General features: G+C 37.4%; 1 protein-coding gene and 1 long non-coding RNA gene across 2 annotated transcripts; both read right to left on the minus strand.

Moving 5' to 3' along the window:
• Positions 1–541: 541 nt before the first annotated feature.
• Positions 542–7,789, minus strand: LOC104109398 (tubulin gamma-1 chain). Its single transcript, XM_009618683.4, has 11 exons — positions 7,453–7,789; positions 5,829–6,029; positions 5,361–5,472; positions 4,848–5,248; positions 4,214–4,267; positions 4,036–4,140; positions 3,393–3,467; positions 3,261–3,305; positions 2,548–2,676; positions 827–931; positions 542–744 (listed from the first exon to the last, which is right to left on the minus strand). Exons 1-11 carry the CDS (start codon positions 7,579–7,581, stop codon positions 676–678), a joined length of 1,425 nt encoding a protein of 474 aa, XP_009616978.1. The 5' UTR covers positions 7,582–7,789; the 3' UTR covers positions 542–675.
• Positions 7,790–13,336: 5,547 nt separating this feature from the next.
• On the minus strand, positions 13,337–16,762 carry LOC138907143 (uncharacterized). The gene is made up of 2 exons (XR_011414902.1): positions 16,622–16,762; positions 13,337–13,560 (listed from the first exon to the last, which is right to left on the minus strand). It is a non-coding gene; the product is annotated as an uncharacterized lncRNA (long non-coding RNA).
• Between the last annotated feature and the right edge of the window lie 1,280 nt (positions 16,763–18,042).

Below are 18,042 nucleotides of genomic sequence, written 5' to 3' on the forward strand. Positions count from 1 at the left end.
GGGGCAGAGCGAGATAGGGCCTAATAGGGCAAGGCGGGGCAAGGCAAAATTTTTACAAAAGGCTAAATGGGGCAAGGCAGGGCTAGTCAAAATTTTAGCAGGTCAAGGCGCCGCCCTACCCTGCCTTATTTACATTCCTAGTTGCATAGTCGTTTACTACTAATTGGAATGAAAAATTGACAACTAAACTTAGATCTTTGCATAAATATAGATCTCATTGGGAGTACGTGAAATAGGGGTATTGATAATTTGATATTTTCAATCCCAAACCTGGGGTGTTGATATTCTTACATCTGATGGGGATGAGGCTATTAGTCTTCTTATACGATCTTGAGCAATCCTCTTCTTGAGCAAACTTTTGAAGTTCCACCCTCCCCTCAACAACCTCCCCAAACCATTTTTAAAGCCTGCACATCATTCGATTACATAAGATCATTGCTTTTTATTTTCTTTTTTTTCCTTAAGGGTTCAATTCATTGCTTAACAGGCCAAGATTATTTTCACTGATACTACCGGTAACCAAATGACCCTAACAAATAAGTTGAGCCCCAAATTGAATTCTCATCCTTCTCACGAAGTATAGAAGACTAATCAGGGTTAAATTACAGAGATAATTACATCGAATAAATTCTCCTTTTTGTTCTGCAAAGTAAAGACAGAGAATAGTAAGCTTGCTCATAAAGATAATTTGGGATCAACAGTCCCACTAGCATTTCCTTCGCCTGTTAGAACATGGTCGGGATCCTGCACAAATAGATATAGCTCATTTGTGATGCAGCACATGAAATAAAAAGCAATACAGACTAGTACTAGTACTAGCACTTACCTCCATTCCCCATTTGATGTAATCTGGGGACTCACAAGCCTTGTACTCGTCAACTAGACTTTCAATCACATCTCTAGATTCGTCAAATTCTGATAGATCATTGTCCTGCCCATTAGGCATGAAAATATAAGAAAGAGGAAAAAGGCTTGAGCAAACAACTGAACATCATGCTACAATGCAACTGACAAAAGCTTCTACAAGAAAGTGCATGCTGCTTAAAGCTGGGTTCTTGGTCCCCGCTTTGACAAATAATTCCTTGTTGCACAAGATAAAAGCAAGGAGCTCGACTGGGAGCAAAACACTCAAACTGGAGATCAGACAACAAATACACCGTCTTCGTCTGCAACATTGACAGATTAATAGATGCAATCTTTTCTTCAAATTGCCAAGCTTATCTATTGCTGAGGATTGTAACTCCTCAAAGAAGCACAGGTTGTGAGGTTCAACTGTACATCCCATTCCCACAAGTCAAAAGATAACAAAGAACACTTATATTCTCAAGATTTCGGATTATATTCTCAAGATTGTACTTCAGAAGAAACTCATATTACTTTCTGAATTTAGCTCCTTGTTTCTCCGTAACACATACAGCTCCATTTGTTCTTTTAGAGAAGTATCTCATGACAAAGTAAACCTATACAAAAATGCGTCAATCCAGCGCCTTTTTAATAACTAGTCTTTTAGTATGTGCCATCAAGTACATTTCACACTCAAGTGTTCTCTTTTGTCTTCTAAAGACCATACTTTCTTACAATGAAAAATAATACTCCCTCCGTTTCAATCTATGTGAACCTATTTCCTTTTTAGTTCGTGCCAAAAACAATGACCCCTTTCCCTATTTGGAAACAACTTAACTTTACGAAATGATTTATAGCCACACAAAATATATGTGCCTCATTTTACACCACAAGTTAAAATTCTTCTATTTTCTTAAACTTCGTGCCCAGTCAATGGGTTCACATAAATTGAAACCGAGGAAGTATTACTTTATTATGTAATTGGTTAATTATAGAATATCAGCTTCGCATATTCATCAATTAAATTTATTTAAAGACATGTCAACTTCAGTTATAAACACGGATATTGTTTTATAATGACAGCAATATGAAAGGAGAAAGCATGTCATAGTTTCTTAATGACATTGATAGATTTCAATGGAGAAATCTCCAGATTTAGCTTCACTTTTGCAGAAACCACGGAGCATGACAAATGTGTGCTCTGTTTTCTTTTTCACTTTCTCAGCTATGCAAGCAGACAATTTTTAGACATAAAAACTAAATCCCCTGGTCGGAATCAGAGGCGGAGCCAAAAATTTAAGGTTGTGGGTTCTAATCTTGTCACCGAACCCTAGCTCGTTTTAGTTACTGGGTTCGCAATTAAATATTTTTACACATTTAATGATTTTTTCAATACAAATACAAAGTTTAAGCAAAAGCCACTGAGTTCGACCGAACCCGTAGCTGCGACACTACTTCTGCCCCTAGTCGGAACGGGCACTGACTATAACAACAACAACAACAACAACAACCCAGTATAATCCCACAAGTGGAGTCTGAGGAGTGTAGGATGTACGCAGCCTTACCCCTACCCTGGAAGGGCAGAGAGACTGCTTCCGATATACCCTCGGCTAAAGGAATGGGCACTGACTAACCAATAATTAAACTATACACTATGCCGCCTCTTATTCATAATATCTGAAAGACAGTTGAACAAGAACTTACAGCAAACGTTGGATGATTCCTATAGTTGTCAAGGAAGGCTTGTCTCTTTCTCAATTTATCATACTGGCTCAAGCACTTGCTGAATAAGTGCCGGATACCAGTATGGCTAGCCAGCATGAGACCACTAACCTGACACATTGACAAACACAAAGTAATATTACATATCTTTCAGGAAAGAAGCAGCTTTAAATGTCAAAACAACTTTCAGGAAAGCAGATTTACAATAGAATGTAAAGACCAAGATAGGCAAACTAATCCGGCTTGCCTCAACTGATGCTTTTTAGAGATCATGTCAGCTCTGAAGTAGAGATTATATTTGCCTATTGTAAAAAAAATGCGCTTTTCAAACATGAGTAAGTTATCAGTATTGTTATGTTTGCAACTTCAAAAACTCATGTTGTAGGTCCGTTTTTAAAGTTCAAACTATAAACTTTGTAAACCCTTTAGCTTCAGAAACAACATCTAGTGGATCAAGCATCAGTTTCAAAAAAATGAAGAGCAATTGCTTCATGCTATCAAAACTTAAATTTATGAGTCCCATAATTCAGTCAATTTGTTGGTGAGCCGAACTACTGGACAACAAGCTTTGACTTCACATTACTGAGCCTTCTTAATCTCAACGAAAGTCATTTAAGCAGTTCCCAAGCAGTACAACTAAATGAACAGCCTTTGGCGTAAAAGATTAAACAAGTAGACTTAGAATTAAATCTCACCCTATGAGCCGTCTGGACATAGGGAGACTTCCTAGATAAAGCAACCTGCCAAGGAAGGTAGTGCAAAGTCAAAGTTCAGCAGAAATAGGATAAAAAACGAAATCTAAAGTTCATTGTGGCCAAAACACGTGCCTGAATGCTAGCAGGACCCCAGTCAATAAAATTAACAAGCTTTCTTTCCCTGATTCTCTGCAGGCTTTCATGGACCTGATTTCAGAAACATCACATGGGTCAAAAACAGCTGAATGATATCTTTGTCAGAAGTGCATTTATATATGCATAAGTTTGTGTCGCTATATGCTCCAAGCTTACAAATTTCGGGAAGTAGACAACAGATGAGCAATGGAATCCTAGAATTCTAAAAGTTAAGAATAAAGGAATTTTGTTGTACGAAATGGGAAAACAAATGTCCCCTTTGGGGGTTAGATGATAATGCTATGTCTAAGTTGCAAATGAAATAATCTTGAAACTCCTTAAGCGCAACACTGCAAGTAAAGGATTAGATAATAACACAAGTTTGTGATTCAAATTTCAAAAACATGACTCACGCGGTGTGATTGATTTTCAAAAAGTCAGATTCAAAATCTACCTAGAACCTTTTTCACTGAATTAAAAGAAATTTCTATCAAATGGACTTCAGAAAGAACTTAAATATTTGAAAAAAAGATGCCTCAATTTGGGGTAAAAACACTTCAAACAGTCAGACTTTCTATTGCAAGAGCAATAGAAAAAAAGGAATAACTCCACAAAAGTTGTTAAGAAGTATCAAGAATACCTGAGTGGGATCAACTTCTCCTTGAATAATGTTTAATATGGATATGTACTTAGCCTGACTGGCTTCTTTTGTTCGAGCATAGGATGACACCATGATATTCTTGGTCTGCAAAGTGAAAGTCCTTAAGTATATCTGCAAATACTTTCAATAGAACAACCTAAATAACAGGTTTCCAGACCTGAAGGAGCCTTCGCATGACATCAAGTACAGTTGTCTTGCGAATTACATTAGCCTGCAAAAATGATTAGTAGCACTGCTTCAGTTGTCACTAGTGAATGGGTCACAGACATGCCACATGATACAATTTTACCAATAAACAGAAAGGGAAAAAAGAAAGGCGATAGTGGATAGAACGTGGGAGGGTGGAGTAAAAAGAAATAACCACCCATTTATTGAGATGGCCAATTTGTCATTCTCTGTTTCTCGATAGTAGGGCAGTTATAAAGGTATAGCAGAGAAAACTGGGACAAGCTTCACAAAATGAATTGCACCAAGATAAATTGATCTCCATTAATTAGGATTATATATTTTAAATTCTGTTTTTTTATTCATGGGAGCACATGAATCAGGCAACATTTTCTCTCATCCCATGGAGTTAAAAAGAAATAAACTGGTATGCACAATTGATCAGTGGACAGCATGAATATGGGTCACTTAAGTCCACATTGGACTTCTGCTTCTCTAGGAAAAAAATAACTGAGCTATTAGGAAAGCACATTATATAAAGAATAATAATCAGCAATTGCCAATACAGTTATATTTAAAACACTTAAAAAAACCGAACACTGACAAGATAAGAGCAGAAATCTTACTTGACGTTCCACAGTAAGTGGAGTATACCCAGTCATAAGAAAATGGCATCTTGGTGTAGGTATCAACGAAGCAAGGAGGCCAACCAAGTCATTGTTCATGTATCCTGGGTAACGTAGTGTGGTTGTACTTGCTGACATTACAGTAGACACTAATGAATTTGTTTGAGCAAAAGTGGGAGTTGTAATATGCAGGCGTTCCACAGCAATTCTATTGAGTGCAGTATTATCAAGTACAACTACACAATCCGCATTCAGTGTCAGCCGCTTGAGTGTCAAAAGCGAATTGTAAGGTTGTACAACCACATCACTTGTCTCATTTTGGTTAGGAAAGACGCTGTAGGTTTGAACAAGCTTTTTGCTGTAGCGATCATTCAGAGTTTCCAATATATATGAGCCCATACCTGCATATAAACAGTGATTAGCAACATAATAGTTGAATATCCACACCAAATTCTGAGTCACTCATTTTCTGACGTTATCACAATCTGCACGAACTTGGTAATAGGAGTCAACCTGAGCCAGTTCCACCGGCAATTGAATGACATAAAACAAAACCCTCGAGACTGTCACTTCCGTCTGCTTCCCTGTCAATCATGTCCATTAGATCCTCCTCATATTGCTTACCCTGATAAAAAGAAATGATTTTACCAAATTAGTCAGAAACTACCAATCCAAGCTCTAAGGGCAACAAAATGAAACGGACAGCAAAGAAAAGCAAGCTTATTTGCAGACCTCTTGAAAGATGTAAGTCCAGTGACCATCACAGAGAAAGCATACATAACATTGATGGAGCATATTTGAGAAGATGGAATTCTTAATAAAGGGTAATCCAGAAACTAACAGAGAATATTTATATGTATGCAATGACATTACTTTGTTCCTACCTATGATTAATCTTTTTCTATAAATAACTACATATCTTGATTAGAAAAGTACTCATCTTTACCAAACTGAAACAAAGATCTAAGAAAATAAATAGACCTGATGATATCCGCTTGCCCAATTATTTCCAGCACCTCCTCCATGATCTGCAATGAATACATTCTCATGATTGTAGAGATTCCTATATTCACCATTTTGTATACCGTTAATCACTCTGGGCTCTAGATCCATCAATAATGCTCGAGGTATGTAGTGTTGGTCGTCCGCTTGATAGAAAAAGACGTCTTTTCTATCACCTCCCTGCAGCATTACATAAACAACACAATAAAGTAATGTAGGTTATTCATGTAGTATAAAAGAGTGGTCTTAAGATGAAAATACAAACACTTAATCACACACAAGCAAGTGTGTAAAACAAATAAGAACCTTCTGTCTAAGTAGACATGGACCTGTAGATCAACCATTCACATGCATGTGGCTCAATGGCAGTGTTGTATGTACATGTATAAACATCCATGGTCACTAGGTAGCATAAATCAGATCAGAAAATGAAAGAATCATATCTATAAGTTGCAGACAAATCCTGTTTCAAGCTCCCTCAAATTAATTTCTTAGAAACAACACGTTTATCATTTTCTGAAAAGTCCAGCACAAAAAATTCCAAGCAAAACCATGTAATATTTCAAAAGTAAACCACGTAGTGCTGTAGTATAAGTGTATAACTGAACAAGGACCAATAATTTGGATAGAAAGGATCATCGTGGTAATAGTCAGATGTTTTACTTACAATGTGATGCGTCTTTGGTATGGACTTTGGAGGGATGTTTAGCTTCCCATGTAGATCTCAGAGTCACTAAAGTTAATTGCCATAGAGATAACTCAACTAAAACGCTTGCTACCTACCTGCTACATGATCTAACAACTAATCCTCTTCTGACTTGTCACTTGTAACTATCACCATTTGCATTTTATGCTGAACACAAAAAAGAAAATAGATCTAACTACCTCTGCGATGAAAACGGTACTTTAATATTAGCCCCTTTTCTCTAAGATTCACATTTCATTTTCCATCGTTTAAGCAATCAATTTCCTTCTGCAGAAAAGGAACAACAAAACGCCACAAAACTAGCCCAATTGAAACGAGTAAATCAATTGTAAAACAATATCGTCTAGACGGCTTTAATTTCAAAATAAACACCCAAAAAAAAAAAATAACCCAGGAAACCTAATAGTAAGGTTTTTCCCTAAAAAGGTGATGAAATAAGTACAGTTCAGATAAGCATATACCTTAACAGGTAAAATCAGGAGCTTTAACAGCATAACACTCCTAGGGCGTGTTTGATTCCTGGAAAATGTTCTGAAATTTTGTGTTTGGTTAAGTGAATTGTAGAAAATGTTTTCTCCAAGGAAATTAATTTTCACGAAATAGTGAAAATAAATTTCCTCACTTACTTCAAACAACACTATTATCAACATTTAATAACTAAAAATTTCACCAACCACTATCTATATGACCTATATTGCTCCTCCTACCAGAATGTTCGTCACTGACTTTTTATACCCAACCAAACAGTGGAAAAAAAACTTGCAAGGTAAAACATTTCAATAAGTACAAAAATAAAGCATAACACGCAAGTCAAAATGTAATACGAAGCGCAATACTACTTTAATAACTGCATACCCACACACTGAAAACATGACAAAAGCGAAGAAGTTACAAAACCTGAGTGGCAAAATCTTCAAGAATGCCTTCTTTACTGATACCGTGTTCGAGGCATAGCTGTTTCCAGAATTCCATCCCGATCTGGTTCCCGCATTGTCCCACTTGCAGTGTGATAATTTCTCTCGGCATTTTCCTTTTACCGTTTTCCCTTGTTGGTTCCCTCACACACTTGAAAGTATCAGGAGTAAACTGCACACGTTATCGATCTGCCAGAGGAAAAGAGAATTTCCTTCTACTTTGGCTTATGGCTGCTTTTGTGCGCGTAGCTAGTAAAGGGTTTTCAAAAAGAAAGAGGGAAAAAAGTGAGGCTTCGGAAATTATGAGCGCTCTCTCTGTTGTAACGGTGGGGCGAGTCTGCCGGCTTAATTATGTTTTGATTGGATGGCGCTAACATAAGCCGTGAGTGGAATGCGTTCAAACTCTTTTTTCCCAACTTATTTCTTTGTCTAAATTTACCCATAACTTTATGAAATTACATTCGTGCCCTCTATTTAGAGTTCAATTCAAAAACACCCTTACCATTTCCCGATTACATCACAAATGCCCTCACTTTCCAACTCAATATAGCTGGTTTTGTTGAGTCAACTTTGTCTTCCACTTTACAACATTGGGTCTTGACTTCTTTTGTTGTTGCAACATCAGTTATTGGTGACTTTCTTATTGGATCAGTAATTTATTTCACAATTTTTTTTTTGTATAAATTCGTGTGAAAGTTAGTAAAGATATCCAAAAAAATGAGCTAGTGAAATTTCTTCAACATATTTTAATTTGGCTGTCCATTTAAAAATTATTATCTAACACCGAGCAATCATCATCATCTTCTTAGAATAAGTTGAATTGAAGTCTTATTTCACAATTAAACTGGATGGCCACGTGACTTAGCAGCATTATTAGTGTTGTATCTTATTAAAAAAAAAAAAAAAAAAAAAAAAGGGGCCATATACATACACAACCCCTTAAAATTGGTACCAAATTCTATTTAGACACCTCAACTAACCATTGTACATGTTAGACACTCTAACAGCCATTATAGCATACCCCAGAGTCTCAATCTCTCTTAAAAATGAAACGCGTGATTTGCAAGTGCGCTCACATGGAAGATGGACCAATCACTGGGTAACATGTATCAAATAACAAAAGGAAAAAAAAGTTTTTTTTCTTCCCCTTCGTGTTCTTCAATTGCAATTTGCAACCACCAAAACAGAAAAAACTTGGCGACGCCTCTTCCGAAACACCATCGGAAATGATCCTAAACAATATGCAGCGAATGAAACACCTCAGTCAGACCAAAATAGATAACACAGGTCGAGATCCGACGAGTTAGTCCGCTTCATCTGTGTTATTCAATTCCAACCACACAAAACAGAGATAACCGCTACATGCCAAAGATTTAATTGATACCAAAATTTGGTATCGAATCCTCTAATGAACAGTAATAACATAAATACGAAAATGAGAAGAAGAGGAAGAAGAAGAACAGAGTAGAAGAAGAGAGGAGAGGAGAGGGAGTTTAGAGATAGAGAGAGAAACTAGAACTGTATTATCATATCAAACATGCGTCTTTACTATTACAATTCTATATTTATGTAATTGAAAATGCAAAGTAGCTGGCTAATGCGCGTAACTTACTTTCCCGCCAAAAGCTGAATTACAATTTGAAGGCCTAATTGAAGCTAACTTTTAAAATATCCTAATCATTATCTACTCGGCTACTGAAGTGGCATCCATGTTGGTTGTTGTCCCAATATATGTGTCAATACCCCCTCGATGAGCAACACCCTTGTCCTTGAGGGTGAAGGTAGGAAATCGATTCCTCAAGTTGGGAGCAAATTCCCAAGTAGCATAAGAAGGATCCAAATCTGTCCATTTGATTAAGCATTGAGCAACAGCTTTGTTGCCTTTTTGATTAATCGACGAGCAAGGATAGCTTCAGGGAATGGGCATAAAGGGCTGGCCAAATCCACGACAAGGGGGTGAATGATTTGGGTCGGAATTTCATGACAGAACTTAAGTTGAAAGATGTAGAATGTGGGGTGGATCAGGACCTCTAGAGGTAGTAGGAGCTTGTAAGCAACAACACCTACTCTTTCCACAATTGGATAACGTCCAAAGTATCGTGAAGTCAACTTGTTATAAGGAGAGACTGAGAGAGTGGACTGTCTATAAGGCTGAAGTCTGACAAATACCCAGTCACCAACCTTGAAACTCTTATCAGTCCTATGAGCATTAGCTTGTGCTTGCATCCTTTGTTGTGCGCGAGACAAGTGGAACTTGGCTAAGTAAATCTTAAACTCGCGTGATAGTAGTACTTCAATAGAAGTGGTGTTAGGCTCCCCAAGTAAATAAGGTAGATGCAAAGGAGAAGGAAACCCATATAACAATTCAAAAGGAGAAGTGTGAATGGCAGAGTGATGGCTGGAGTTGTACCACCATCCAGCCAGAGAAAGGTAGTGCACCCAATCAGAAGGTGAATAAGTGCAAAAACACCTTAGATAAGTTTCCAAACATCGATTAAGGACCTCATTTTGACCATCCGTTTGATGATGGTATGCAATAGAAGTCTATAGAGTGACACCTTGAGCAGCAAGGAACTCTTGCCAAAAAGAACTGATGAAGATGGGATCCTTGTCACTAGTGATGGCAGCAGGAAATCCATGAAGTTTAAAAATATGATCGAGAAAGATGTGGACAAGAGATTGATCAGTATAGGGATGAGCCAAGGCAATGAAATGGCCATATTTAGTTAACTTATCCACAGTGACCGAAATAACTGTTTTACTTATAGATTTGGGCAAGCCTTCTATGAAATCCATGTTGATATCAGTCCAATGAAGAACAGGAATAGGTAGAGAGGATGAAGGAGGCCAGGTGAGGCAGCTGTGTCATATTTGTTCCGCTGGCAGACATCACATTTATGGATAAAATCAATAATGTCAGTTCTGATTCCCTTCCAATAGAAGTATGTGAGGATTTTTCTGGTAGTTGCATCATCCCCAAGTGACCTAATGTTGGAGTGGCATGCCATAAATAAATTATCTTGGTCCTTAAGTCCACATTGTTGCCTACAACTAACTTCCTTTTTTATTTTGATCTGCTCATTCACCCAAGTGTAGTGCTTATGTGGCTTCTGTTGTAATGAAAGAACAAGAGCTTGCAATTCAGAATTTGCAGTCCAACTAGCTTGAATATCCTCTCATAAATCAACTTTTACTAAGGATACCATGATAGGCATCAACTTTGCTCCTTGGATTCTAGATAAAGAGTCAGCAGCAATATTTTCCTTACCCTTCTTGTATTTTATCTCAAAGTCATATGGTAATAGCTTGGCCAAACACCTTATTTGTGAGTCTATAAGCAACTTTTGTTCTAACAAATACTTTAATGCCTCTTGATCAGTCTTAACAATGAAGTGTTGCCCTAGAAAATAATGAGACCAATTAGTTACTGCAAAAATAAGAGCCAACAATTCTCTTTCATAGATAGATAAATCCATATGTCTGGGAGCTAGACCTTTGCTAATTAATGCAATGGGATGATCGGCTTGCATAAGAACAACCCCAATGGCAGTACCACTAGCATCAGTTTTCACTATAAAGGGAATATCATAGTTTGGTAATGCCAATACAGGAGCAGAATTTAGAGCTGCCTTTAGAGCACAGAAAGCTTGATCAGCCACAGGAGACCACAAGAATCCATCCTTTATGAGTAACTCAGTCAATGGCCTGCTTATTATCACATACCCTTTGATGAATTTCCGATAATATCCAGCTAGACTTATGAATCCTCTCAACTGTTAGAGAGTGGTAGGAATTAGCCATTTTTTAACTGCTTGGATTTTTCTGGGATCAGTTGAGAGTTGAGACTCCCTCGGTAGAAATGAAGTGTCCCAAATACTCAACCTTTGAGACTCCAAAAGCACATTTAGACAATTTAGCTAGCAAACTGTGAGCAACCATAGTGTCAAATACCTGTTGCAGGTGTACTAAGTGATCTTGGAGAGTCACGTTGTATATGAGAATATACATCAAAGAAAACAAGGACAAATTTTCTAAGGAATTGCTGGAACAAATGATTCATAAGGCACTGAAAAGTGGAAGGGGCATTGGTTAACCCAAAGGGCATAACCAGATACTCATAATGACCCATATGAGTCTTAAAGGCAGTCTTACGAATGTCATCAATGACCATTCAAATCTGGTGATAACCTGACCTTAAGTCAATTTTTGAAAAAATAGTTGCCTTAAAGCTCATCTAGGAGATCATCAATAATAGGTATAGGAAATTTATCCTTAACTGTGCATTGGTTGAGTTTTCTATAGTCCAAACATAATCGCCACGCTCCATCATTTTTTCCCACTAATACCACAGGTGAGGAAAAAGGGTTGTTGATGTATTGTATCACTCCTTGTTGCCATATTTCCTTGAGCAATTTTTAAATGATATTCTTCTTCATAGCTGGATATCTATATGGTCTAACATTCACAGGCTTAATCCCTGGTTGCAATGGAATCCTATGGTCGAATGCACCTCTTTGAGGAGGCAAGGTAGTAGGCTCAACAAACACTTGTTGATATTGCAGGAGAAGTTGTTCAATAGGAGCTGAAATATTACCATCTTTGGTCATGTGAAGAGTTTGAAGTTGGCCTCCAGCTTCTGGTATAGAACCATTTACACGTAGCTACAACATAAAGAATTGCACATATTCCCCTCTCAACTTGTTCATAGTTTTTGGACTATATACATTGCATTCTTCTGAAATCCCTCTCAACAGATGGTGCTTTCCTTGGTAATTGAAAGCCATAGTTAATTCAGAGTAGTACATAGTTATAGGTCCTATAGTCCTCACCCATAGTGCCCCTGAAACAAGATAATATCTCCCAACGGAAACACAATCAAGTATGAAGTGAAAGTTGTGCCATGTAGCATCCATTCAAAATTTCTAACCACTCCATAAGTTGCTTCTATAGTATTGTTTCCCAAGCTCACATAACTCACCTTAATTGGGCAGATCTTGCATCCCAACCTCTTAGCAGATCCCTCATCAATAAAATTGTGGGTGTTGCCCCCATCAAGGAGTATTTGTATAGGTCTCTTATCGCTGTATCCAATGACATGAATGGTCTAAGCCCCTTGCAAACCACTTAGTGCACATAAAGACAGCATATGAGTTTCACTCTCTATAGCTGTCCACTCTTCAACAGAGCCATTTCCTTCAGATGTTGGGTAACCTCTCCCACACCTCCAGTTTCATACACTTCCAGATCCATGACAAATAATTGTTTAGGTAGATTACATTTGTGCCCAGGAGTGTACTTCTCATCACATAAGTAACATAGACCTTGTGCTCTCTTAGCTTGCATTTCAGCAGGTGAAATGGTCCTCATAGTTCTAGGGATGACTGTAGTTTTGGCAGCTGGTATGACTAGTCTGGACATAGGAACTGAGTTAATAGGGCTAGGTTTAGGTAAAGGGGGATCATAGGGTGGTCGTTTCACAGATGTGTGGGAGTGAGAGAAAGGGTAGTGTTTTTGTGCTCTAGCATTAGCAAATAAAGTAGCCTCAACCAACCTAGCTAGCATGTAGGTTTTTGAGAGTGTTTGAGGTTTGTGCATCTTTACAAGATTAACCAGTTCTTCCTTCAAACCTCATAAGAAAAATGAAATGGCTTGACTCACAGAGAGATCACATTGACCTAACATTCGAGCAAAGACAAATTGGACTTCTCTCACAGAACCATTTTGCCTTAGATGCTTTGTCACGACCCAAAATTCGCATATCGTGATGGCGCATATCTCAATACTAAGCAAGCCGATTAGCTCAATAAACCACTATAATCTTTTAAGTTTGGAAATATAATATTTAAATTTAATAGAAAATTCCACAATTACTGATACAAGTACACTCACAAAAATTCGGTGTCATTGAGTACATGAGCATCTAAATGATAACATAATATGACTGATAAAACAATGTATGAAAATATAGAACATTACAAATAACTGAAAGGAAAGAGAGTCAAGGTCTACGGACGCCAAACAGCTACCTCGATAGCCTCCAACAGATAAAACTCCAACATCTAGTAGCTGACGTATCTGGAAGTATCTGGATCTGTACACGAAGTGCACGGTATAGTATGAGTACAACCGACCCCATGTACTCAATAAGTAACAAGACTAACCTTTGGGTTGAAAGTAGTGACGAGCTCAACAGGTATAGTCCAATATAGAAATAACAATATAAAAATGTAAGCATGTTCTAAAGTTCAACGGATAAGCCCAATATAAGTAAAATAGATAAATTCTGCATGATATGAGGAACATGGCATCTCTATATCTACCTACCAAAAGTACATGTTGTATGTGATGTACCACAATGGAAACCTCGTGTACTCACACTCTCAGGATACTCAATAACTTAGTATTGTATATGGTCATTCCAGCCCAGGGAAGATCCATCCCCAAATATATATCACTGACAGTCAGTCACTCGGTACTATATAAGACTAATCCAGCCTAGGGAAGATCTATCCCTCAATATAGATAACTAGGCAAGATCCATGCCAGGGAAAATCTATCCCAAAAATATAAATGATTCGGGCAAGATCCATGCCCAGGGAAGATCCATGCCCAGGGAAGATCCATCCCTCAATATAAAATAAACCGCGCTCATTGTGTGGGATGCAGACTCCAGAGGGACTCCTTCAGCCCAAACGCTATAATAGCCAGATCCAGCCATAAATAAAAAAAACATGTTGCAGCGTGCAGCCCGATTCCATAAATATCACTCATAATCTCTAGTCTCTCGGGCTCACCATGACAGGAAAATCAATCCGACATAATGATATGATGTATCAATGAATGACAACAGGGGCTGAGATATGATGTGCAAGTAATAAATGTGACTAAGTATGAAATTTATATTTTTAAACAATTAATTCAACAGCAATACGACCTTTGTGGGTCCCAAAAATATCGGCACGTAGCCTAAATATGATCTCTAATACGAGTCTCAACTCAATTTCTCTAACACGTAGAGTATATGTGGATAATGACATCATTATTTGATTATCCAACTCCACGGAAATAATTAAGACGCAATTTCTATAGTGCACGCCCACACACCCGTTACCTAGCATGTGGGTTACCTCCTAACAATTCATATAACACGTAATTCCAAGATTCATACCCTCAGAACCAAGTTTAGAAATGTTACTTACTTTAAACCGTGCAAATTCTTTATTCCAATAAGCTTTTTTCTCGCGATTCGGCCTCTAAATGCCTCGAATCTAGTCACAAATAATTCGATATATCCAACACAAATTATAGGAATCAATTCCATATGAAAATACTGAATTTTCCAACAAAAATCTGAAATTCAACTAAAAAATTATCAGTGGGGCTCACATCTCGGAACCAGACAAAAGTTACAAAATATGAACGCCCATTCAACCACGAGTCCAACCATACCCAATTTACCAAATTCCGATATCAACTCGACCTTCAAATCTCCAAATCTTATTTTCAAATCCCTAGGCCCAGATACTCGAATTTCACCTCAAAAACACGTAATCTAGTCGAAATACTCAATGATAATTCAATATTATTAACTAACAATGATCACAAGTGACTTACCTCAAGATTTTTCGTGAATTATATCTGAAAAATCGCCTCAACCCGTGTTTGAAAAGTCCAAAGTGAGAAAAATCCCAGAACCCCTCTGTTTTGTACACTGCCTAGTGCTTTCGCACATGCAGCCCTTTTAGTGGCTTCTCTAAGACCGCTTTTGCGGTCAACTCTTCCGCACCTGCGGAACTTCCGCTTTTGCGGTCCTAAATCCGCTTTTGCGAACTGGCTTCTGCGAGACAAGGACCGCTTATGCGGAGCCCCTCCATGCCAAGTCCGTTCCGCTTATGCGCTGCCTCCTTTGCATCTGTGATCTCGCAGTTGCGGAGCTTCCCTCGCATATGTGACCTCTGTCTACGCTGCTCCAGCCCGCTTATGCTATCAACATGTTGCTTATGCGGTCGCGCACCTGCGACCAATTCCACCGCAGATGCGATTGCACTAGAACTGAAAATTTTTCAAAAGTTCTCTAAGTCCAAGTTTTGATCCGTTAACTATCTGAAACTCATCTAAGGCCCCCATGATCTCAACCAAATACACAAACAAATCATAAAATATTATACGAACTTAGTCAAGGCCTCAAATCATATCAAACAATGCTAAAACCACGAATCACACCCCAATTCAAGCCTAATAAAAACTAACGAATTCCAACTTCTATATTCGATGTCGAAACCTATCAAATAAAGTCCGGTTGAGTTTAAATTTTGCACACAAGTCATAAATGACATAACAGACCTATGAAATTTTTCAGAACTAGATTCCGACCCCGATATCAATAAAATCAACTCCCGGTCAAACTTCTAAACCTTATATTTCATAATTTATCCGTTTCAAGCCAAAATCACTACACGCTTCCAAATGATTTTCCGGACACTCTCATCAATCCAAAATTACCATACAGAGCTATTGAAATTATTAGAATTCTATTACGGAGTCGTTTACACATAAGTCAACAGCCGGTAGTAAGTTTTCATCCTTGAGACTAAGTGTCTCAATTCATTATGAAACCTCACCGAGCCCGAACCAACTGCCCCGACAACTCGCATAACAAATGTAAAGCGCAAAATGAGCAGTAAATGGGGGAATGAGGCTGTAATACTCAAAACGACCGGTCGAGTCGTTACATACTTCAACTCCAACATTGGATATGAAAATTCTTCTCTGACTGTTTCAACCAGTGCAACAATATATTCATCCCAATTAGGTGGAATAGTTGAATCTCTATACTTAGAATAAGACTGGTGCCAAATCAAAGCCTCATCATTTAAATTCATAGCAACCAAATCAATCTTCTGATTATTGGGTGTATTATCAACAGAGAGATATTGTTCAGCCCTATATAACCAAGTCTTCAAATTCCCCCCATTAAATCGAGGGAACAACAAATTATGGCCACGACTACTAGAATTATTACAGTAATGATTAGGTCCTAAAATACCTTGCCTCGTTTGAGCACCAATTTCTCTAACATTGGAAGTATAAGCATTTTTTCGCGATTGTTGCTGCAAGTGTATCCCATCAATAAAGTTTTTGAGAGAACTAACCAGCTGAACCATCTCTGCATGCATGCGCTCCAATTCTTCCCTTAAGTCATGTCTTTTTTGATCGATTACAGCTCGCAAATCCTCTTGTTGTGCAGCCAGACTTCATACTGCTCCTGCAAATTTGGATTAGGATTTTCAGAACATCCACAGCTCTGCGAGGTCCCATCGTTCACCGAGCTCTAATACCAATTGATACCAAAATTTGGTATCGAATCCTCTGAATAACAAAAATATGAAAATGAGAAGAAGAAGAAGAAGAAGAAGAACGGAGTAAAAGAAGAGAAGAAGAGAAGAGAGGAGAGGGAGTTTAGAAATAGAGAGAGAAACTAGAACTGCATTATTATCAAACATAATTCACGCGCCCCTGTATGAGTGAGAATCACTCTTTTTATATGTTAGTGATTTTTGTTTAATAAGTACAATATAATGGTTATTAAAATGTCTAATAGGTACAAAGGTTAGTTGAGGTGTTCAAATGAAAAATGACCAACTTTAAGTGGTTGACTATGTATTTGACCTAAAACAAAATTAGTGGTAGAAGAGAAGATGATTTTTTCATATCGGTGTGCTAGCTTAGAATTGATATATGCGGAAAAGGTAAGGGAAATGATATTTATGTTTGGTGTGGTGGTTTGGTAACGATGAAGGTGAAAAGAATGTGTAGTTTTAAAGAAACGAAGAATATCGCGACGAGATATTGATACAGGATTTCACACATTTCATATGTCAACAATGTAATATGTTTTTGCCTGATTATTATCAATTTTGTTTGTTGAGTTGGAAAATAAAAGCATATGCCATACAATTGGGTAACGAGAGGATGGTTTTAAAATGAACTTTTAATGAAAGTGTATGAATTAAAATCTTTGCACAGTTCAGGGATATATTGTTACTTTTGATTAATTTTATTTTTACTATTATGGAACATGGAAAAAATTCATTTATAATTAGTATTATTAAAATTAGTGAGTGATTTAAATTTTTAATTATTGGAGGTTATTTCGTTAAAAAATTTAGTTTATCAAATATATAAATATTTAAGAAACAGAGATAGTAAGTTTATGAGACTTTTGGTCGTGTCGCTGATAATGCACAAGTTTAGTTCTTGTCTATAAAATGACGATCGTTTGATAAATATGTTTACCCGAAAAATGAATAGAGATGAATTTGTACGTAGTTCTAAGGATATGTGATATAATCTTGACACAAATCGTAAGAATAAATAGAAAAAATCGAGTGGTGACTGTAGAGAGTGAAAAATAAACAAGGCTGGAAAGAAAATGATTTAAGGATTGCGCAAGATCAGTGAATCTATGAAGCTAAAAAGGATAATTCTTCAATACGAGAGTATATGATATTTGAGTTACCATGTAAGCAAAATTTGGTCTTTACAAAAATAATAACCAACCCATTTATAGTGG

This window comes from Nicotiana tomentosiformis, chromosome 3, assembly GCF_000390325.3.
Source record: "Nicotiana tomentosiformis chromosome 3, ASM39032v3, whole genome shotgun sequence".
NCBI lineage: Eukaryota > Viridiplantae > Streptophyta > Magnoliopsida > Solanales > Solanaceae > Nicotiana > Nicotiana tomentosiformis.

Coding starts and splice junctions, on each gene's coding strand:
- LOC104109398 (XM_009618683.4), bottom strand. CDS start 7,581: ATGCCGAGAGAAATTATCACACTGCAAGTGGGACAATGCGGGAACCAG. Junction 3,306..3,392: donor GGGGTCCTGCTAGCATTCAG/GCACGTGTTTTG, acceptor CTTCCTTGGCAG/GTTGCTTTATCTAGGAAGTC. Junction 932..2,547: donor GGAATCATCCAACGTTTGCT/GTAAGTTCTTGT, acceptor CCTAATGGGCAG/GACAATGATCTATCAGAATT.